Source organism: Acinonyx jubatus, chromosome A1 (assembly GCF_027475565.1).
Source record: "Acinonyx jubatus isolate Ajub_Pintada_27869175 chromosome A1, VMU_Ajub_asm_v1.0, whole genome shotgun sequence".
NCBI classification, from domain to species: Eukaryota; Metazoa; Chordata; class Mammalia; order Carnivora; family Felidae; genus Acinonyx; species Acinonyx jubatus.
Window position 1 is genome coordinate 92773858 of NC_069380.1, and position 23634 is coordinate 92797491.

The window sequence follows — 23634 nt, forward strand, 5'->3', positions numbered from 1 at the left end:
TTCTGGAGCACTTTGATCACAGGGAGATAAACAGAAATTATGTGCCTCTTGACGGGATGCAATAGGAAATATACATAATCACTGACTAGACAGTTAATGATTTCATGGAATTGTGGTTGATTTTTCAGATGTGATAATGACACCATAGTTCTGTTTCTTAGAAAGTTATTTCTAGTCAGGAATTACACTGAAAATTTTCCAGATAATATGAAAAATGGTATCTGGAATCTGCCCTAAAACAATACAGTGATGGGGAGGGAAGGGAGCTGGAATATGAATAAGACTGGCTGGCTTTGTGACAAAAGCTGATGAGTCTAGCTGTGGACACACAGGGGTTCATTACACTGTTCTACTTTTGAATATGTTTGAAATTTTCCCTAATTAAAATCAAAGGGGTACACTTGAGGAATGGCAATAGAAGTGAGGAGAGGGAGATATACTTAGTTTTATATCATTCTGTTTTCAGAATTTCAGAATTTTAGAAAATAGGATATTACATAAAAGATGAATGGACTTTTGTTAGATTTCAGAGTATCACAATTAAACTATATATTTTAAAAGTGAAAAGGCAACTTCAAGATAGAGAAAACTTGTGGGTACTTAGTGGCTCATAACCTTATGGCATTAGGTATGACAAAAGGTAAGAGATGGAGAAAAATGTCAATCCGTTGGGGTTAGGCAAATAAACTGATAAAAAAACTAAAAATCACAAATAGTTTTTAAAGAAATGACCCATGGTTTATCTTTTCAGATTAATAACTTCCCATAAAGCCTTTTTTGGGATCACGTTCAGACAGAGCCCTACTCTAGAGAGACCACTGGCCATTTATGGTAACCAGTTTCTTACGACCTTATACCTTGTACCTTACGCTTTTTTACTACGTTCTAGGCCACTTAAGTTTTATAAGAATGGAAATTTTCAAGAAGCACAACAGGTAATGAACTCTATGGAAAAAAACCATACATAGAGTAGCTTTGCCTGAGCAGCAGAAAAAATGAAGCGGCCTGAATGTAGCAGTATTTAAAATTTTTTTTTTTTTTAACATTTATTTATTTTTGAGACAGAGAGAGACAGAGCATGAACGGGGGAGGGTCACAGAGAGAGGGAGACACAGAATCTGGAACAGGCTCCAGGCTCTGAGCTGTCAGCACAGAGCCTGACACGACTCTCGAACTCACGGACCGCGAGATCATGACCTGAGTCAAAGTCGGACACTTAACCGACTGAGCCACCCAGGCGTCCCAGAATGTAGCAGTATTTAATGAACATGACAAAGACCAAACCTTCTAGAGCACAGTTTACATCAACACATAGCACAGGTTTCTCAAGTTGACTTTTTTTCTCTTACCTTTAGAGTTGCTCCTACCCAAAAAGAGTAACAGGTGTCTACGGGCTTATTAGGTCTTCCATGATAACCATTTTGTTGCCTCATTATACACCACCTCTTTATCCGGTTCAATTCTTTTTCTGAAAAGACTTCTTCTAGTTTACCCATCAGACACAGTGATGCAATGCCACAAAAAGTCGATCCTCCTGTTAATTGAAACCACACAATACTTCAAACTAGATACCCAGGAAAACAGTATAAAATGGCTGGAGGAAAAAAAAATAGTGGTTACAGAATTCTAGAAGACAGTCAGATACGAGTAAATTTAGAAGACAATTAATTACACCTTTAAAATAACCACAAAGCACTGAAGTCTTCAATATTAATTTGAAGAAACAGAAAATGACTGAAAATAATATGTAGCTGTAAGAAATACTCTACTTATGAAAAACAAAAGACTTGGGAGGGTAAGGAACATGTTCAAAATTACACAGTTTAATGGAAGGGCTGAAACTTAAACCTAGGACAACTCCTCCCTGTCCAGGTCTCTGTCACCCAAGTCTGATTTAATTCCTCTGAAGATGGCCCAATGCTCATGAACCGTGGTGCCTCTTGCTTGAGACTACGGACTAATTATGACATGTAGCACAGACAAGCTAGAAGCGGGTATGCAGAAAGACCTACTCAGCTTAAAAAATTTAAGGAAGGAAAGTCTGAGCGAGGGTGCTGGGGGCGGGGCGAGGAGAAAAGCCTATCAGGAAAGACATGCACAGTGAGTCCCATTCACTGTGGTAGATTGAAAGACGCACCCCAGAGAGACACGTCCAGGCCCTAATGCCTGGACCACGTCAATGTTACCTCCTATGGCAAGAAGGACTTTGCAAATGTGATCACAGATCTCTCATTGGAGGGATTGTCTTGGACTATCTAGGAGGGCCCTAAATGCAACCACAGTGTCCTTATGAAGTGGGGCAGAGGGAGATTAAACTACAGAGGAGGTTCAGACTTGTCTTCCAGAACTGCAAGAGAATACATTTGTGTTGTTTTATACCCCTAAGTTTGAGGCAAAAATGTTACAGCAGCAACAGGAAACCAATACACTTGGAAAGGTGATTGCTTTCCTTTGGAATTGAAAAGTCAGTCTTTTTCCACAAAGTAAAAGAAACAACTTTGCACCGGCACTATCTGCTGTCAAGTCCAAACAATATGAAAATACTTATATTTCCAATTTATCACTTCAGCTAGTGATGAATTTCAGCAATATAGATGGATGGTTTCTAATATGCTTCATCCTTTCCTTTCCTTTCCTTTCCTCCTTCAACTTTCCTTTTGCTGTTACAATGCTTGCATGCATTCTCTGGCAAAGGAAAGTGTGCATTCCGTCTAGAAAACTCAGGGCAGCCATCACATTAAAAAAAGTCACTGTCAGGGTGCCTGGGTGGCTCAGTCGTTAAGCATCTGACTTCAGCTCAGGTCATGATCTCACGGTTTGTGAGATCGAGCCCCGCTTTGGGTGAACTCGAGCCCCGCTTCAGGTGAAGCCCATTTCTCTCTCTCTCTCTCTCACTCTTTCTCTCTCAACACCACCCCCTCCACCTTGGCCCCTCGCTCACCTGTGCCCTCTCTCTCAATAAAATAAAACAATAATACTATTTAATCTTCAGAAATTTTTCCAGTGACTTGAGAGATCTATGTTAGTCATGAATGAATTAGAAAAATAAAACAAATTTATAATAACCTTTTAGAATAATTCCTATTAAGCAACTAATTTTATTGCCTCTTTAGTAACCCACCAATTTCAATTTCTCTTTCATGACAACCTGGCCACGACTTCAGGTGTCATTACATCATTAAAAATAAAGTCTCCAAAAGGGAACAAATATTCAATAACTACAAAAAAATAAGGGGGCCTGGCTGGCTCAGTCAGAATAGCATGTGACTCTTCATCTCAGGGTCCTGAGTTCAAGCCCCACGGTGGGTGGAGAGGTTACTTAAATAAAATTTTAAAAACAAAGCCAAAAGAAAACAAAACAAAAAACTACCAAAAGTAAAAAGAGGCACTTAACTGTTACTCTCCAAATTACTTGTTAGGATTCTTTAAAAGCAAACTGGCACAATTCAAAGTAAAAATACTCTTTACTTTTTGCCCAATCACCAGTTTTGCACAATGATAGTTTCTTAAGTAAGTCTGAGCTCTGAGTAGCCAAAAACACTTACTGCAAAGTCTATGCTTTAAGCTAAAATTCATTTACCAACATTTACCCGAGAGGTTCTTGTTTTACACAAAATTCTAAAAAAGTATTTCTAAAACCTGGATTAAAAGTATTATGTTAGAAGAGTATTAGAGGCAGATATAAACACATCAAGAAAAGCCAGATAACATCTCAGTAAGTCAATTAAGAAACACCATAAAAAAGTAGGCACAGGAACTCCTATTTTTTTTTAAGTTTATTTATTTATTTTGCGGGGGGACAAGAGAAAGAAGGAGGGAGAGAGACAGAGAGACAGAATCCCACGCAGGCTCTGTGCTGCGTGTGTTCGACACAGGGCTCGAACCCATAAATTGTGAGATCATGACCTGAGCGGAAACCAAGAGTCAGACACTTAACCAAATGAGCTACCCAGATGCCCCAGAAACTCTTTCTTCTCTCAGGATTCATGATATAAAAGTAATAGGCCAGAAAAGGTAATATGATTCCATGAGTCTTCCAAAATATTTCTACTCCTTAATCCAGAAGAGAAATAGTCAACTCTTTGACATAATTTCCTAAATTACTTATATATTTATTTATATATCCTATATATTCATATATTTGTTTATATAATAATTATTATTTATTTAGCCCCTAAAGAGCTAAATAAGGTTATGTCAATGACCCTACGAGCTTCAAAAAATTTCAAGAATATTACATCGTTAAAGTATAACACAAAATTGCTTCTCATAATAATTATCTGAATTCAAGAAAAGGTTAAGTTGTGTTCATTATGCCTTGGTAAAATACCCTTCTTTACCAAAGGTTATTATGGCAAGAGATATTAACACACACACAAAGAGAAAGATCAAAACCGCCGAGTTTGCCACCTGAAGCGTGACACTTCAGCCACATGGATAGTTACCATGTGCAGAATGCCGCCGTCACAAGACATCACAGATGGAAGGGACCACCGAGGTCGGGTCTCTCTAACAATCTACCTCAGCTCTCCCAGGGGCAGGGTGAAGGAGGTATTCCTGACTCTAGTCCTGGATGCTAGGACTTACCTACAGTTTAACAGCATAACAGGTGTAAGTTAACTAAATGCTCCCATAAGGCGTTAAAACCCAACTTTAAGCATTCTCTTAGTATTTATTTGCATGTACCAAATTATCTGAAGGAATCCACGTACTCTGAAATACATAATTTAAGATGGTTAACAATCACACAGCTAGGAATAAAATAAAAGGTACATAAATAACAGTAACTAAACCATTTTATACTTAAACACCTGGAAAAGGTAAAGTGAGGAAAACTCAAGGGAACTGAATGCTTAGGTGAAATTAGGCCCAAAAGTTGAGTATTTCTCTTTTGGATTAAGGAGTAGAGATGTTCTGGAAGACTCATGGAATCACATTAACTTATCTGACCTATTACTTTTATATCATGATCCTGGGAGAAAAAAACAGCTTTAATCCTAGCAAAGCAGGAAAACCCAATTCTTCCAGACACAAGAGCATTTTACCCTACAACTGTACTAGCGCGTAAGCCACTCACTCACTAGGATAAGAAGGGATCATCATATCTGATGGTCACAGCCTAGAAGGATATCATGTGCCTGTGTTGTCTGCAGGACGAACGGGCTCTCGGCAGCAGCGGGAGAAAAGCAGATGAACCGTGGCACAGGTACGCAGCCCAGACTCAGCCTCCCCAGCTTCAGGACGCAGAGAGGGACGGAGCACAACCAATTCAAATACTTACTGGACAACCACAATGTACAAGGGCAAGCGGAGTCAGACACGAATGAGACATCTGGCACAGAAGACAAGGCACATGAGAAAATGGTATGAGCCAGGTGTTACAAGGAACACAGAAAAGGGACCAGCTGCTCGGGGCTGGGCGATGAGATACCACAGACAGCCTTACACAGGGAATGGAACAAGGCACAGGAAGACAGGCAAAACTCTGGAGGTTTCAGGGGAAGGGAAAAGAGGAGCAGCAGGTGGAGGAAAACACTTCAGGCCAACGACGGACAGTATTTGCCAAGCCCGGAGGTGAAAGGGCATGTGAGGACATTTGGGGAATATGTGTTCTCTGCAGCCTGGAATGCACGGCAGGGGTCACTCACGAGCGGTCTACAAAGCTAGGCTGGAAAGGGGCATGGAGAACTAAAATGAGGGTACAAAGTCACTGCTGAGAAGCACCTGGGTGACTCAGTCGGTTGGGCAGCGAACTCTTTGGACTCTTGATTTCGGCTCAGCTCATGGTCTCCAGATTGATGGGATCAAGCCCCACGTCAGGCTCTGCGCTGACAGTGTGGAGCCTGCTTGAGATTCTCTCTCTCCCTGACTCTCTGACCCTCCCGTTTGTGCTCTATCAAAATAAATTAAAAAACATTAAAAAAGAAAGAAAGAATAATGAAAGAAAGAAAAGGAAAGGAAAAGAGAAAACAAGAAAGAAAGAAAGAAAGAAAGAAAGAAAGAAAGAAAGAAAGAAAGAAGGAAAGAAAGAAAGAAAGAAGGAAAGAAAGAAAGAAAGAAAGAAAGAAAGAAAAAGAAAGACAGACACTGCTGAGCAAGCACAGGGTTTCATCTGGGCTGACACGTACCAGATACATGAGCCTACTAGGTTAAGTCACACTCAGTAAAATGACAATGGCTACTGCGGTGGTTTGGTATCATGTCAACTTGGCTAAGCCAGGATTCTGCTTCCCAGAATCCCCTTCCCTATCCGGTCTGGAGTCTGAGAAATCTGGGTAAGATGTGTGAGAAGGAAGAGAAGCAGCAGCCACTATCCTGGCTGGGAGTTCAGGGAGGCGGGGGCCAAAGGCAGAGGTGCTGGGAGGTTTCACCTCGGCCCCCCCATCCCCCAAACATTCAGAATGTGAGTCCGCTTTACTCCCTGCCCTGGGGACCCGAGGCCCATAGCCAGATGCCGGAGCAGCAGCCCCCACCGGAGTCCACTAACACAGTCCTGTTCGGGCAGCTCCATGTGGCTTTCCAGATTCTCCAGCCAGGTCTCATGGTCCACCTGGGCCAGGGCTTCACGAGGGCTTGTCAGTGACTTTTCTCTGACAAATCAACTTCCGCTTCCAGGCCTTACTTCTCCATCCTCTTCCAAAACTGTGTGTAACCTTATTCCTACAATAAATCCCTATTCTCTACTACTCATGGTGGTTTTGCTTCTCTGATCGCATACAAAGATTCCCACTCTCAGACGGCTGGTGTGAGGATTAAAGAGACTAAATGGTAGCTGGCACAGAGCAGCTGCTCAATAATAACTTCCTGTCCTTCCACTCTGTAGATCAAGGATTATAAACTATGGGGGAAAACTGGTATAAATGCAAATAAAAAAACAGAACAGCAAAATAAAATAGAACATGAGATCATATGTCCCAAATTCTGGATATCTGGCTCATGCGGACAGAAAGACCAGATCTGGTAGCAGCTGTTCTGCATTCCTGAATAGCAAACACACGCTTGGGTGAAAGAAGAAAACGATGGTTTTAAAACTGTGCAACTTGAGATGAAGTGCTCTGAAGGGAGAGGTGCCTGGCAGGCAGGTGGAAGGGAGCTTGTACGTCCAAAGCAACAGTACAGATCTGGAGAGAGAGTGCTGGGAGCCATAGCACAGGGATGATTAATAAAGAACCAACCATTAGTTCATCCAAGTGTGTGCCACACTTATACGTGTGGGGGATAAGGAGTGACTAAAAGAGGCAAAGATCTCTGTCCTCAGGTGGGGACAGAGAGACAATGAACAAACCGATAAAATATAATTCACAGAAAAACAGACAAGGGGATAGGGAGCAGAGCATGTGTATGTGATGTGGGTGATTTGCAATCTCAAAAATGATCATTAAAAGCAAATCATCTGAGCCAAGACTTGAGGGATATGAAACAAAGCCAAATGTAAGCTCGAGGTGAGGGTGGAGAACACAGAACAGCAAGTACAAGAAAAGAACAACCTGGAGATTCAGAAAGATGAATGGCTCAAAGGGAAGAAGAAAGGTGGGTCGAGGTACGGGTGAGAGAGGAAGACACAAACACAGTGAAGGAGCCAGAGACAGCCTGTGAGGAAGCCAGGCACTTGGAGCGTATGCTTCCAGAAAGGAGGGGAGAGGCTGACAGCTCCCGGGGCTTCAACAAACAAGGTGAGGAGTGAGAAGGCGAAAACGGTTTGAAATGTCAACCACTCAAGACTTTAAATGAGAAACTTCCAAAGTTGCTGAAGGCTTACACAGAAGGTTGAAGAACAAGCCACTCGTGTAGAAAGGTGAATAGTGTATTTGGACTGCTAGTCTAAAAAGATTAACAGAAAGAAGAAGGGAGAAGATAAAGACGAGAAGGGCGGCCAAACTGTAGGCTGACTTCTGAGGAAGAGTTTTTGCAGCGCAGAGAAGGAACAGAAAGCAGGGAAGGAAAGCCACAGCCACCATCTAACCTCACAGCACACCAAGAACACGGTAATACCTGACCTGTGTAGGCGCGCTGTGTAGGCTCACTATACAGGCTCATTGTATAGGATCACTGCGGTAGACACACTGTGTAGACGCACGGTGGTAGACTATGTAGGCACACTGTGTAGGTTCACTGCATAGACACACTGTGCAGACACATTGTAGACGCATTATGGTAGACTGCAGGTGCACTGCATAGACACAGTGTAGTCTCACTGTTTAGACACACTGTGTAGATGCACTGTGTAAACTCACTGTCGTAGACCGTGTGGGCACACTGTATAGACACATGGTGTAGGTGCACCGCGTAGACACACTGTGTAGACACAATGTGGTAGGCTCACTGCGTAGACATACTGTGTAGCTGCACTATGTAGACACACTGTTGTAGGCTCACTGTGGTGCCCTAAGAGGGGCTCCTGGCCAAAGGCCATCTTGCTGGAGATTCCAGACACACAGCTCGGCTCAGCTGTCCCAAAGGTGGAGGGAGCAGCATCCCGGCATACCTGGAGCCCACTCACAGGACACCAACACACTGTGGCTGTCTGAGTGGGACGCCCTCCTCCAGGGCTTTGGGTCTCCAACCCAAAACTTTAGAGAGAAAAGAAAGATGTAAGCTTTCTGACTGGAACCACGGTCCATGACTGATGATCTTGATGGGTGTAATCCTATTCAAGTCACACAGACTTAAAATCACGCCTAGCGTGACTCGGCAAGATTTTTTCCTGACAGGATCTGTCAAAGAGTATCATGTCTGAGTGGCCCTCGGTTTCCTGTCCCGGCGAATGCAATCCCAATTGCCCGGGAACAACAGCGTCTGTTCCACAGTCTCCCCTACTGGTAACATCTCCCCTCAGCCAGAGTGCCCGTTAACACCCTCTACAACAGCGAGCACGAGACCCTCTCTTCTGGGAAATTCGCAGACACCAGACTTCCCCTTTGCACAAGTACGAGTACACATCCCTCCTCACCAAGTGGTGGTGACCGGTGACAGAAAGACTACGGTGGCTTGCCACAGCCCCGATCTCACACAGACTCAGGCACACATGGAATCATGGCGTCCCAACTACAGGATGGCTTCAGAGGAAACGCTGACACAGTCCGCTACATACCCCTTAGCGATACACACTTTACAAATACCTACATCGAAGGAGGGAGTGAAGATGCGTGACAGGGAGGAGAGACCTGAGAGGACAAGGTCCCCAGGGAAATCCAAAGATACGGGGCCAGAGAGTGTATGTAAAAAGTGTCCTTTTATAAAACGTGTTTTATAGTTTACAAACCACTTTCCCCCTTATCTCTCGGAATCCTAACAATCTTAAAGTTAAAGAAAGATCCAATTATTTCCAGTCTGTCAGAGAGACTGAGGAGCCAGGTCCCATTGTGGGTACCAGGGCTGAGACCCATTCTCACTGCTCTGCCATGCTGCAGGCACAGACAGGTTGCTGTAATAAAGAGGAAACCTAAGGAGTTCACTCAGAGAGCCTCCTTGATCTAGGCTCTCTCTCTCTCTCTTTTTTTTTTTTTTCCCAAGTTTATTTATTTTTGAGAGAGACAGAGACAGAATGCGAGTGGGCTGGGGCAGAGAGAGAGGGAGGCACAAAATCCGAGGCAGGCTCCAGGCTCCGAGTTGTCAGCACAGAACCTGACGCGGGGCCCGAACCCACGAAGTGCGAGATCATGACCTGAGTCGAAGTCGGATGCTCAACCAACTGAGCCACCCAGGCGCCCCTCGGCTCTCTCTTTTTTAAAAAAAAAAAGAGCATGGCTGGGGCGCCTGGCTGCTCCCATAGTGGAGTGTGCGACTTTGATCTCGGGGTTGTGAGTTCGAGCCCCACACTTGGGGGTAGAGATTACCCAAAAATAAATCTTTAAAAAAAAAGAAATTGAAAGAGCATGGCAGTTTATTTACTCCTACATGCGAATAGTCAATTTGAAAGACATCAGGCTACTGATGTAGCTCCCTGTATTCTGGTTCCGCCCAAAGTGGGGAAAATGGGGAAAGGAGAAATTGTATCAATGCACATACTCTATGCAGCAAAACATTTTCTGACTATGACTAAAGACTATTAGATTAAAAATGTTCCTTTCTTCACAAATTCATGCCTAACAATTCTGCATTGAGCCCTTCAGCGTTATGCCAAACAAGAAAACTTGGTGTTTTCTAGTGCTAGCTTGAGAAATCACCCCAGGATATTTTCATGCAGCTAACACTCAAATAGGTAAATAGAAAACATTACTAGAAAAGTATGAATATCCCGTCTGAATAATCTCTGATTACTGACCAAGGAGCGGTTCAAACTGGCACAAGTTGTCAAAAGAAAGGAGTAGGAAAGAAGACAGCCAGGCCGTGCCACAGGCTGACACAAACCTCTGGGGGCCTCCATGTCGAAGACACCATGATGTTATTTAAAGGGACAAAAGAAACTACACGTTCATTTATGTTAAGATGTCTTACCATGAGATTCAAGTCCAGCTCCCTGTGCCAGCCCATTGTCATAGGACTGAAAAAGAAAAACATTGTTCAGTTTAATAGGGAAAGGATAAAAAATAAGTAAGTCCTCATGCTAATTTTTTGTTTCTTGATCCACTTTTATTTCTCCCTTATATCTTCTAAAATACTCATTCTTTCCTACAAAGGGGTAGTTCGAGCATTTTCAAGTACCTGATCTTATCTTATCCACCAAGTGAAATCACTAAACGCATACAGTTTGCACATTCTGAGATAGATTGTTCAGATAGCATCTATAGATTTGATTTCTACCAATAAAAAGACCCAAGCCTTACTCTTTTCCTATTGCAAGAATATACAAGTTGAAGGAAAATGGAGACTCTATACTCATAAAATATTATAAACATGAAACAAGTCTATTTTGAGACTTTTGGGCAGCCAAGGATCACAGTGCCTGCCTACCTTTGGATCTCCCCACACATCCTGCAAAATCAAAACAGAACAACAATGCAACTATATAAAACTGAAACCTTAGAGAAGCTGGAAGACACACGAAGCTATAAATTACCTGCCTGTAGAAAAAGAAACGTCAAATCCCAGCAAGCTGCCTCTCACATCCCGCCACCTTTCTGCAGAGAGTGAGGGAAGTGTACGGAAAATCGTGAGGAAGGGAGTGGCAGGGAGCCAATGGGAGGCCTGAGACTCATCTAAAATTACTGCCAAAAGGAGAAGGTCCACCTTAGGCTGGCGAAGGACAGGCAGTCTTTGCTTTGTGCAGATCTGATATTACGAAGTCTGGGTACCATAACTTAAACAACACGATACGGATTCAAATGTCAGTCCCCACGGTGTATTAACTGTGGGCAACTGCGCGGAGTACAAACTTGATGCTAGCACCTCAGCTCACAAATCGCTACGTGAATAACAGATGTGCATCACAATCAGTAACCAATCCAGTCCTCTTTTTCAAAGTCTGTTAGTCACGGGTCACTGCGCTTATTATTCAGTTCATGCACGGACAGCAAAGCGTAGGGGTGCGTTGTCTCTTTGTCTTAGTAATAAACCCACATGACGTTTTCCAAAAACAGAACCAGAATAGACTGGCCACCAAAGATAAAAGTGCAGTAAAGAAACGAAAAGCAGTACCACTAGAAGTGAAAATGAGATCAAACACGGAGCTTAGAAATAGCTGATCATAAGAATATGGACAGCACCACTGTCTGAGACCAGATACGACGTCAGAAGAGTAAGTGAAGGCAGAGCATCTAAGTGGGGACAATGGCCATGATGACAAGGATGGAGACATTCTAGAGAAGGGATGCTGGCAAAAAACTTCACAGGAAAGGAATCCTTCAAGTTATTTCACAACAATGACACCACAAAGGATAAAAGGTTGGATGCTGCTACAAACCTAGGAAGGAGTCCAATCATTTACCATGACAGAAAAGATGTTTACCCCATATCGTAAGTTACACAACAAAACCAAGGCAAACACCGTTCAAACTACTCCCTCTCCCTCCTCTCTCCCTCTATACATATACTTTTTTTCCCCCAAACACTTTAACTCTCACTACTTCTAATGTTTTAAATTACAATGTACTAAAACTGGTTTCACCACTTAAAAAAATTCTCTGTACATCTGTAACTGCTAGAGAGTTTGACATTGTGGCAACAAGTTGGTACGGGTCACAGAGCAGTGCTGATTCCTTCCTGCCCCCCATGACTCAGATCACTGTCCTCACTTCAGCTGAAGTGACAGTGACAGTCTCTGTCACAGTCTCTGTCACAGTCTGGCTCCACCATGCAAAGCGAGCGCTGCCTGGACGGCCTAAGTTCTGACAGAACAGAGCCCTGACTGCTGGAAAGGACCTCAGAATCTACAGCACTCACAGGGCATGACTTTGGTAAATCAAGTTAACAAGGAAGGGAGACAGGCCCTCTGCAGATCAGGTAATAAAGGATGCTCAAAGGAGCAACATTAAGAGACCCTGAGAAACAAGAAAAACAACCTCTCTCCTACCAGAAAATCATGAACACACAACACTTTCCCCAGCATGAAAAACACAAACACAAAACAACCACAAAATCAAACTCCACAAAAACTCCTGAAAGAAGTCACACTTGATTGGTTGAAAAGAGTGTACTCTGGGTTTTTTAAAAATATTTATTTTTTGAGAGAGAGAGAGAGAGAGAGAGAGCACGAGCGAGCCAGCAGGGGGCAGAGAGAGAGGGAGAAAGAAATTCCAAGCAGGCTTGGCACTGTCAGCACAGAGCCCGGTGTGGGGCTCAATCTCACCCAACTGTGAGTTCATGACCTGAGCCCAAACCGAGTTGGAAACTTTACCAACTGAACCACTCAGGCACCCCAAGAGTACACTCAAATAGGGGCTTGTGTAAGAAAAAAGAATATCCATGAAATGACTAAACAGACAAATCTTTATGAAGTAACTCTGGAAAGAAAACACAGCAAATGAATGAAAACATCTCGGTGTATGCAAATCTGCCCCCATTTCCCCAAAATGGCCATAAAACAGAAGAAAAGTGTAATACAGCACCCCAAACTCAGGTGCTTACTATCAGGCAAGCAGCTGGGGGTATGAAAATGAAACTGAAAATTAAGAACAGAAAGGACAAACAGTAGGAAGAAATGAAGTTCAATGACTGCAGGGAAGAAACAGAAGAAAATAAGGAATAATAAGACCAAGGAATAGTAGTCTCAAAAGAAAAGACAATAAGGGACACTGAAGAAAAGGCAGAAAACAGCCAAGAGACTAAAACTGGGATACAGAAGTCAAAAAGGTCAGAGAGAAAATGACTGAAATGAAAGACAAGCAAAGAAGAAAGAACATACACAAAATTGGAGTACCTAGAGAACAAAGCAAAAAACGGACTGGAACTTGGGGTTAGCTAACTATGGGCTACAGGCTAAATGTGGCCTGTGGCCTGGTTCTGTAGAGTCCTGGGAGTGCAGAAAATGGTCAAGCTTACTCGAAATGCAAATTAAAAATACACCGAGAGAGCATTTCTCACCCACACAAGACGGATAAAAATTAAAGAGGACGACAACTCATTCCACTGAGAGGCAGTGTGGAAAAGGCACTCGCCTACAGTGCTGGGAATATAAACTGGTCCACCCCTTTTTTGGAGAGAAAATGGCAACATCTGATAAAACTAAATATGTATTTTCCTTTAGATCAAAAAAACCACACTATTAGGAATTCATTCTGAAAATCTGTCTCCAACACATAAATGCATATGAAGATGGTTATTAGTTTCAACACTGTTTTACATTCGGAAAATATGTACTCCACCTATGGAAGAATTCAAAAAAGTCATTTATGGAATGGAATAGTACAAAACTAAGTATCTTAGTTTTTTTGATAAGAATGAACAATAAAAACGTACACATCTGGGGGTGCCTGCGTGGCTTAGTCAGTTAAGCATTTGACTCTTGATTTTGGCTCAGGTCGTGCTCTCACGGTCCCTGAGTTCGAGCCCCATACTGGACTCTGTGCTGACAGTATGGAGCCTGCTTGGGATTCTCTCTCTCTCCTCTCTTTCTCTCCCCCTCCCCCCCATGCTCTCCCTCGTTCTCAAAATAAATAAATAAACTTTAAAAAAAATGTACATATCTGCTCATCAAGAAGAAATACAGGAAGGCCAAACCAAACACTAATGAGATTGGTTCCCTACAGAGTGGTGATAAAAACAAATGTTAGGAAAGGGGGAGTTAGGAAGGGACCAAAGACAAAAGGGACAGGAGACAGGGAATTACACATCTTGGAATATCTCTTTTTGTACAGCTCTCACTTTCAGAACCAAGTCAGTATTTCAAATATTAAGTAAGTTTAAAAAAATTTTTTTTAATATTTATTTTAGAGACAGAGCACAAGCAAGGGAGGGGCAGAGAGAGCCAGAGACAGAATCTGAAGCATGCTGCAGGCTCTGAGCAGTCAGCACAGAGCCCGACATGGGGCTTGAACCCACGAACCATGAGATCATGACCTGAGCCAAAGTCGGATACTTAACTGACTGAGCCACCCAGGTGCCCCCAAATATTAAGTAAGTTTTTAAAAAAATCAACAAAATTGGGGCAAACTCTAAAATGGAACCCAAACAGAAACAAACTCAACTATATTTAAAAAAAATAACATAACCATAGCAAAGGGGGGAATAAAAGAAGTAACTCAAGTATTTCTTAAATATGGTATTTTGATTTACATACCCTCAGGTTCAAAACAAAGAGACAATGTATTCTGGATAACGGTAACCAGGTTGGTCACCATCAGAGAAGGGAGTTACAAAAAAAAACAAAAAAAGGAGGATGATTAAAAAGGAACTCTGTGGAGGGCGCCTGGGTGGCTCAGTAGGCTAAGTATCCAACTCTTGGTTTTGGCTCAGGTCATGATCTCATGGTTCAGGACATCGAGCCCCGCATTGAGCTCTAACTGACAGCACAGAGCCTGCTTGGGATTCTCTCTCTCCCTCTCTCTGCCCCTCCCTTCCTCCCCACCCTCTCAAAAATAAATAAATATTAGACAGAAAGGAACCCTGTGGTGTCGGACTAAAATCCGAGGCATCAACAGGACTCACGGTTTTTAATACATATGTAAAGTAACAGAGAGCTATGTGTAAGGGAGGGTGTGTTTGTGTATAGACGCATGCATGTGCACATTTCCTAGCTTGGCTTGCTGAGAGAGGGGCTAGAAGCAATGCTACCCAGGGCCATGATCATAGCCAGGGCCCAAATCCTCATTTCTACACACCATCCTCCGATAAGAACCAGGGCTCCTTGAAAAAATGATCGATTCCTGGGCTATGGCTAGGAAAGTAAAAGATGAACCTGGAATATCTTGTGGCAGAAAGCAAAGGGCTGCTCAAAGCATACAGGGGGAGAGACAAAAAAAGGCACAAGCATCTGCTTGAAGGGGTTCTCACCGGCTGAATCTGGGACAATCTGACCATTAAAATATATAATGATAGTAACAGGTAATAGCCCACTGGATCAAATAAGAATCTGGAGTTCAAGGTGATATGGATAGACAGAGAAAGAGAAATCTTTTTCTAAAAGCAGAATTTCAACTGAAAATTACAGAAGAAATGACACAGCTGGAAAATCAATTGCATACCAACACTAGCAGACAAAGAACCTGTTAGCCCAGACAATCTTATTATAGTTGGATAAAGTCTGATGAAGGACAGATTATTTGACAGTCTCCAAAACATCTCGCCACAAGATACTGAATCCTTCTAGGTGGAAAAATTCTAACTCTACAGAGAAAAATACGGCATACACCACCTTAATCGAGTGATCAAAACTTACTATCACTGGTAACAGGGCAAGTCAGTATGCTACACTCCCAAAGACAACACGCTGAGGAGTGACACAGGGTCACTTCCTTAATGTTCATGCCAAACCACATCATCACCTATCCTTCTACAGCACATAAATCTCTGTTTCTTTTAAAACTCCTTTCAGGCTCTGTTCTTTTGGACTCCACAGGCTTTTAAAAATGCCTGATCCACATTCTATAAAATCTGATCCACATTCACACATTCAATTAAAAACAGTTTCATTCCTCTAAGAAATTAATTTTCATTTTGAAACACTAAGTGAAAGTTGAATTAACAGCCGAAAATAGTCTAATCTTTAAAACTAAAAACTCAGTATTCGGGAAGTAATAAACTTGGGAAGCAACACTTCTACGTCTCCAGTTTCATATAAGAGACGGAAAAGTAAAGCAAAAGATAATTCTGGCTGAGACTGAGCTTTCCTTACGACTGCCAATGAGAAGATTAAATTGTACTGTGAAAGAATAACATTTCCATTTGATATTCTCCTTAAAAATAAACCTTAGATTGAAAAAAAAAAAAGCACACGTCAAATTATTAACAAAAATGATCCAAAATCTATTGCTAGCCCAGTCAATCTTGTTATATTTGGTCTCTGCTAGTCAAATGACTTATGGAACTCCCACCTCACACCAAATATAGAAACAGTCTCCTCAAAGACACCATAAATCTCTACTATGCTTGGCCAGGGCTCTCCACTGACCCCTGCAAGGACAGTTTATCAAACACGTGCCTTTGAGATTTTGCTTCTTTTTTCTTCTAGGGCTGACCAATTTCTTTCTAGTAAAGACATTTGTTTCTTCAGACATAAATTACATTTAAATTTTAATGGCCAATGAATCAATCTGCCCTTCACAATTATTTCTATATGGCTGTTCTGATTATACAAAGTATCTAAAAAGCAATGCTACTAACCTGATTTCCAGATTCTTGGTGGAAGAAAGAGGAGACGTGCATTTTACTGCAGCTCCCATATAGCAGCAATAATGATCTAAAATAGTCGATTTATCAACGTAACTCACCATACTTCTTCTAATGTAATTGATGGCTTTTTTCATATCCATGCCAGACCAGTTGTTGAGCATATAGCAAATGCAGGAAGCACAGTATACAAATCGCATGTCATTTTCACTGCCTTCAGGGACTGCGCAGAAACTGGAAGTAATAACAGTATGACACACGATTACATGGCAGAATTTATTTTTTTTATTTTCTTGCAGGGTGGGTGAGAAACACGGGCTTCATGTCTTTTGTCACAGAAAAACCTATTATTAAATACAGATTTAAAAACCATATACTACTTGTATTAAGTCAACAAATAGAACTAGTACTCGAAAAATATAAAATGATCTCTAAATCACCCTCTGCTCCCAAGTTCTGATTTCTGGGTAGCTTTCCACACTACCAGTTACTCCTTACCAGATGCTACCACTCAGAGTAAGTTTATTTGCTCCCTACCACAGTTGTGGCACGCTAGCGTGAGAATGGGGGGAATGGCGCAGGTAAAACACAGGACCTACTGAATAGTAAGAAATTCCCAAACCCAAGTTTTGATGTGTGAAATTTCTTCCAAATGTATATGTAGATAACCACTAACTGATCATATTGTGCTGTAATTCAATTTTTACCTATTCCATTAGTTTCAAGAGAAGTAACAGTCTGTGCCTGGTATCTATTTCTTTATTTATAAAAGGGATACAGTGGCAATAATCAAAGACTACACCGAAACTTGGAGGTATCAGTCACATGTGCTGGCTGAGGTCAAGATTCAGTTTTGCAGTATTTCCAATTAATGATAAAATATCTTATGTGTCTACATTAGTCTTCCCCTCACCGAGAGGGGTGGTTTTTTTTTCTTTAATTGTATTTATCATCATTTGCTTTGACAATAACCTTTATCTTTCAGTTAATGACACCAGTGTTTCAAGATTTTAAGTAAACTCTACACCAAATGTGGGGCCTGAACTCACAACTGGGAGGTCAAGAGTCACATGCTCCACTGACTGAGCCAGCCACATGCCTGAGGGAAGGTTTTTTGTTTTTTTTTTTTTAAGTCTAGAGAGAGAGAGAGAAAGAGACAGAGAGAGAGAGCGTGCACGAGCAGGGGAAGGGCAGAAAGAGGGAGAGAGAGAATCCCTAGCAAGCTCCTCCGTGCTGCCAGTGCAGAGCCTGATGTGGGGCTCAGCCTCACGAACGTGAGATCACGACCTGAGCTGAAACTAAGAGTCAGACGCTTAACCGACTGAGCCACCCAGGTGCTCCCCGAGAGCTGTGTTTTTAAACCTTGACAGTTAAATAGAGCTATTAATAGATGGAGCACTGACTTAACAATATAGCAGAATTTGTTTACAAAATCTCTTCACTAAACAGGATCACTACTGCTTTGTCATTTCCTAGATTTGAAAACAATTTTCCCCTTAAAACTCCAGATATACCATACAAACCACCAAATATTAATAAATACACTAAGTTCTTTTTCTATCTTTTATAAATGTCATTGAAACCACTTACACTAGCATCTAATACTCAGCGTTCATCCCTTTCTCCCCCCAATCACTATGTCTTAAGTAATAAAGTTCAGATTAAATGTATGCTTACTTCAAAATATCCATTTTTTTCACCGAGAAGGTAAATTAAAATCCATCTTACAAATGAAACCATTCAACCACTTATTTATGAATCTATTTACTGTGTCACTTAAAAACAGAGAGGAAGAAAGGAGTTCTGCTAGTGTGATTTCTCTTTACTCACATAAAAAATCTTGGATCTTTTTTTCTTTTTTTGAAAAAGAAAGTACATACAAACTTTATGTATGTACAGTGAACTTCAGGTGGTTCTAATAAGGGTTTATGATAAACCCTAAAGTTCTAGTACAGTACTGTACCCATTTTTTACTTGTATAAAATTTTTCCAAGAAAGAAAGACAGAAAGAAAAGGGAAAAAAAAAAATCAAAGAGTGACCCATACCTCCCATCTTCCAGCTGAAGAGCTCTCAAGCCCGCTAAGCAAGCTTCCTTATTTACTCGGCTTAGGTCATCTCCAAGAATAACTAAGCACGAAAGGCCAGTGTAGGTCATTGCTATGTGGCCACTATCATAAGGATGAGCTGTTCCAGGATTCTAAATTTAAAATAAACATAATGTTAATGAACTAGTAAACTGAAAACTTACTTCATTAAGCAATCTAATGCAAGGTTTCAGGAACTAGGAAAATGCAATGTTTATACTGATTTGTACTGACACCTGATTGAAAAAGCAAACCTCCATTTTACATGACTCAATGTAAGTATAATCACATACTTTGCAGGCTACACAATTCTTAAACTTATCCTGCAAATCTAAAGCTTCAGGGAAGTAGTGCTTTTACACAAATAAACCAAATTATTTGAACTTCAAATGTCATCAACCATATCACTGATAACTTAAGTCTCAAGAAGTTAGAAAAGCATAGAGCTTTTCAAACAGAAACAATTTATGAAAGAAATAAAAATCCTTTTACTGTATAAATCCAAATTAAAAACCATAGTGACCACCATATAAAAATATTACAAAACAACACAGTTGAAAAACCTCATTCTGCTCCCATATACAATTTAATGAGTCTTTAAAACATATTAGCACTTAGAATAACAAAAAGCAAAGAGCTCTGTTACCAAAACTGAAAAAAATCTCTAGAAATAAAACAGTGTAACTTTTAAAATTTAGAGCCCAACGCATCCTGCTGGCAAAAAGTGTTCTGGAAGACTATCAGACCAGCAAATTGCTGAGGCGGAGCGGAGAAGTCTTACCAGGAAGCATTACCACGTTGTGTCGGATTTGTTTTACCACTCTGACTGTTTCAACAAAAGATAACCACAGTTATCAAAGAACTCTTAAGCTACAAAATATGTGACTCATATAGGAAATCCTGTAAAGACCCTAGGCACTGGCACTGGCATTGATAAAATCTGGATTTAAAAAAAGTGTTTACTATGCCAAGTAACTTGATGTCCCACAATATACAAAGTATTCAGAGTTTTAGGGGGACCTGGGTGGCACACATGATTAAGTGTCCAACTCTTGAGCTCGGCTCAGGTCACAATCTCACGGTTTGTGAGTTTGAGCCCCACGTCGGGCTCTGCACTGATGGTGCAGAAGCTGCTTGGGATTCTGTCTCTCCCTCTCTCTGCCTCCCTCCAGCTTGTGCTCTCTGTCAAAATAAATAAATAAACTTAAAAAAAACAAAAAAAAGCATTCAGAGTTTTACAATTAATTTCAAATAATCAGCTGATCCTATGAATCAGTCACTAAAAAAAAAAAATATTTCACCTGAAAAATGTAAGATTTCACAATGTACTAATTTATGTAAGTTTAAGAATGTCTTAAGCGCTTTTTTTTTTTAATTGAAGTGTAGTTGACACACAACGAAGAACATTTTAGTTTTGAAAGAATAAGAGTGTATTTTAAAATTCATCTCTCTCACTGGTTTCCCTTCTATCTCAGTTTAGGTTCATCAATAATTGCTCCAAATTCTAGAGTAACTGCTCAGCATACTGGAAAGCGAAAGTGAAGCTTGTACCAAGGTTCTGGTTCAAGCAGACTCCTCACCTACTATAATAAACGTTAACTTCGGGGCACCTGGGTGGCTCAGTCAGTTAAACCTCTGACTTTGCTCAGGTCATGATCTCGTGGTTCATGAGTTCAAGCCCTGAGTCGGGCTCTGTGCTGACAGCCCGGAGCCTGCTTCAGATTCTGTGTCTACCTCTCTCTCTGTCCCTCCCCCACTGATGCGCGCTCTCTCTCTCTCTCTCTCTCTCTCTCTCAGAAATAAAAACATTAAAAATAAAATTTTAAAAAATTATAATAAATGTTAACTTCTACAACCGGTGAAATGCATCAAATCTTGGCTATACTACTCACTGGCCTGCTTCATTCCTCCTACTAGAATGCGGATATTAGTACCTCCCTCATGGGGTTATTGTGAGGGTTAAATAAAGTTACTGTGATAAAGATGCTGGTTATCTTGGTGACGATGCAAGCACAAGGCAGATACCCAAAGGGCCAGTACTTCTTGGGAGTCATGAACTAGGGTCCCAGAACCACCAGGCAGGAAATCACATTATTTTTCTGCTCACTGACCTTCTGTGGTTCCTCACAGAACAAGTTTGCACAGTGTTCAAGACCTTCTATAATCTGACACCACCCTACCCATCTGGCCTTACATCTACAATTCCTTATATGGTCTCACAAACAGGCCAAACAAATTTTCATCTTGCTAACACTTAGAATTCATTCTGAGTTCCTCCCTTCAACTGAAACTCTGGTACTCCCAGCTATTCTATTCCACATTTGTAACAGCCTTCTTACAACTCCCACAGCCCATTTCATTTCTTGGTACTTAAAGTAAACACCTACTAGGTTAAAAGTACCAGGGGGAATCCAAACACAAATCAAATGTGGAGCTTAACCTTAAGGGCAGATCAAGTAATTACAATACGAAGTAGGACATAAAAGCGTCATGAGGGACACAAAGTAACACAAAGCTTTAAATAAAGGATTCTTGTCTGTGCCAGAAGAGGAACTTGGAGGGAAGGGAAGGGAAGGGAGGGGAGGGGAGGGGAGGGGAGGGGCGAGGCGAGGCGAGGCGAGGAAAGAGAGGCGGCTTCATAGGTAGAAGAAAAAGTAAAAGCAATGCAGAGAAAGAAAATTCTGGATATTTAGCATGTACTGGGGACAACACATAATTTAAGAGACAATACAGAATTTGTGAAGGAAAACAGTGAGAAGAGTAGGCGGAGAGGCTCCATCAGTGTTTCCTGAAAAGTTCTCTATGGCCCTGGAAGGTCCTGGGGCATTTACCAGACAGGGTGGTTTGGTGAATTCGTAAGAAAAATTGCTGACACTACTGTATTTATGTACTGTGTCGGGAAATCCCATGTGCCTCTTCAGATTCTCGACGACTCTGAGCCAACTGCTCCTGGGGGGCCTACATGAGTCCACTGGAGTCTCCTGCTCCTTCCACCACTCAAATTCAGACGAACACAACGTGGCATGGAGTGGGACCCAACCTCCCCCAGAAGATGCCAGGGGTCTAGGTGAATTAGAGCCAAAAAGAGGTTTCGGGAGACTCTGTAAACCAAAGCAAAAATGTTTTTGTGTTTTTAAATTTTATTCTTGTTATTTAAAAAAACGTGTTGGGGGTGGCACCTGGGTGGCTTAGTTGGTTGAGCATTGGACTTCACCTCAGGTCACGATCTCGCAGTCTGTGAGTTCTAGCCCTGCACTGGGCTCTCTGCTGTCAGCGCAGAGCCCACCTCGGATCCTCCTCCCTTCCCCCTCTGCCCCTCCCCCACTTGCTTTCTCTTTCTCTCTCAAAAACAAATAAGCATTTAAAAATAAATAAATAAAATTGTCTTCAGAAGGGGGTACAGAAGGGGATTGTCTTTTACAAGTAATGTTATCAAAGTCCAGCTTTATTTCAACGAGGGCAGGTAAGCGTCTGAATAAGGTACGGCACTATAAAGCAGTTGTCATGACCACATGGCACGGCACCCAGAGAGCCTGTCCAATACGAGTAATGGGACAGCCATCTTCCTGAGGACCAGCATCAGCGGGAAAATATTACATGCACAGCAAAAAGGGAACAGATTTTGTGAATTCTTTGTTTTTAGATTCCTTGCTAAAAGCAGCGGGCACACGTGATTAGACACATCTTGGCAAATTCACATGACCTTGACACAGGCAAGGTGATCTACAGCCTAAGGCAGAGGAAGAAAGCTGAACCAGTGCCTCTATGAAAACATGCTGTCTTCTCCCAAATTACTGCTATTTATTCTAAAATTAGGAAGAGAGTATGAAAAAACAGGCAAAAGACAACCTGCCTATTGCCTCAAATTCGTTGCTCTTCATGTGTCTTCAATCACTGCCTTGGCAAGAGCTTTTTGTTTCATTCTTTAGAAACATGAGCCAAATGTAAAGTCCTTCACTAACACAGAAGTTCACTGGCTTCCTCGAGAGCAAGCACCAAGCACAGGAGAGCTGTATTTCCAATTCTCCAGGAAATCACCAGTAATTTTGACACACAAACAATAGGAGGAGAGACATAATACTTGTGACGGTAGCAAATTCTGCGTGCACACATACTGTGCATAGTTCCAGGAAGTAGGGTGGGTATCACTTTCCTTTAAGTAAAGGTCATAATACACATTAGCAGACAATATTTAGCTATAATGAGACACAGAAGCCTGGCTTCTGTGTCATTTCTTAGTTTTCTTTCCCACTAAAATCCATCCATCTCCCTCCTCTCTCCTCCCCACCCAGAAAGAACTCACCTTTGATGGGTTGAATGGAATACCCAGGTATGAAGAGCCTCGGAAACCACAGCGATTTAGATTGGATCCTAGAAAATAAAACCATGTACTTATTTAAAGTATATTTTATTTTTGAACAGACTCTAAAGCAGATCAATTATATATTCTTTCAGAAACTGAGTATTTTAGTACCAAAGCTTTGTCACTGTCTCCATTTTCATTCTAGCATGTGCCAGGTGTGTTCTCACTTTATGGGAATCTCACTTAATTTTCTAACCAGTCAGAGACAAAATAATGATTTCCTACCACATACCTTTAGTTTATAGCCTACCTCACTGCAGGTGAAATGCTTTCAAACTTTTTCTATACGATTATTTTTCATGTGATCAACATACTCAACCCCGTGTTAAAGAGCAGAAAACAGAAGCCCAGAGGTTAAGTGACATGTTCAAAGTAACAATCAGTTAATTACACATCTGGATCTGGAATCCTAACTTCCCTTCCACTGCCTTTTTATTTTAACTTACTGCTTCTTTATATGTGAGCAAACTAAACACCTAAGA

At 41.5% G+C, this 23634-nt stretch overlaps 1 protein-coding gene across 1 annotated transcript in view; it reads right to left on the bottom strand.

The window, feature by feature from the left end:
* The window catches only part of PGGT1B (protein geranylgeranyltransferase type I subunit beta), a 62489-nt gene that overhangs the window by 12572 nt on the left and 26283 nt on the right, over positions 1 to 23634 (bottom strand). Inside the window, exons 3-7 of the mRNA XM_027076876.2 lie at positions 23093 to 23160; positions 18751 to 18902; positions 16806 to 16938; positions 10438 to 10483; positions 1350 to 1534 (exon numbers count right to left, since the gene is read on the bottom strand). Coding sequence (XP_026932677.1) covers positions 1350 to 1534; positions 10438 to 10483; positions 16806 to 16938; positions 18751 to 18902; positions 23093 to 23160 — 584 coding nt within the window. The remainder of the gene's footprint in view (positions 1 to 1349; positions 1535 to 10437; positions 10484 to 16805; positions 16939 to 18750; positions 18903 to 23092; positions 23161 to 23634) is intronic.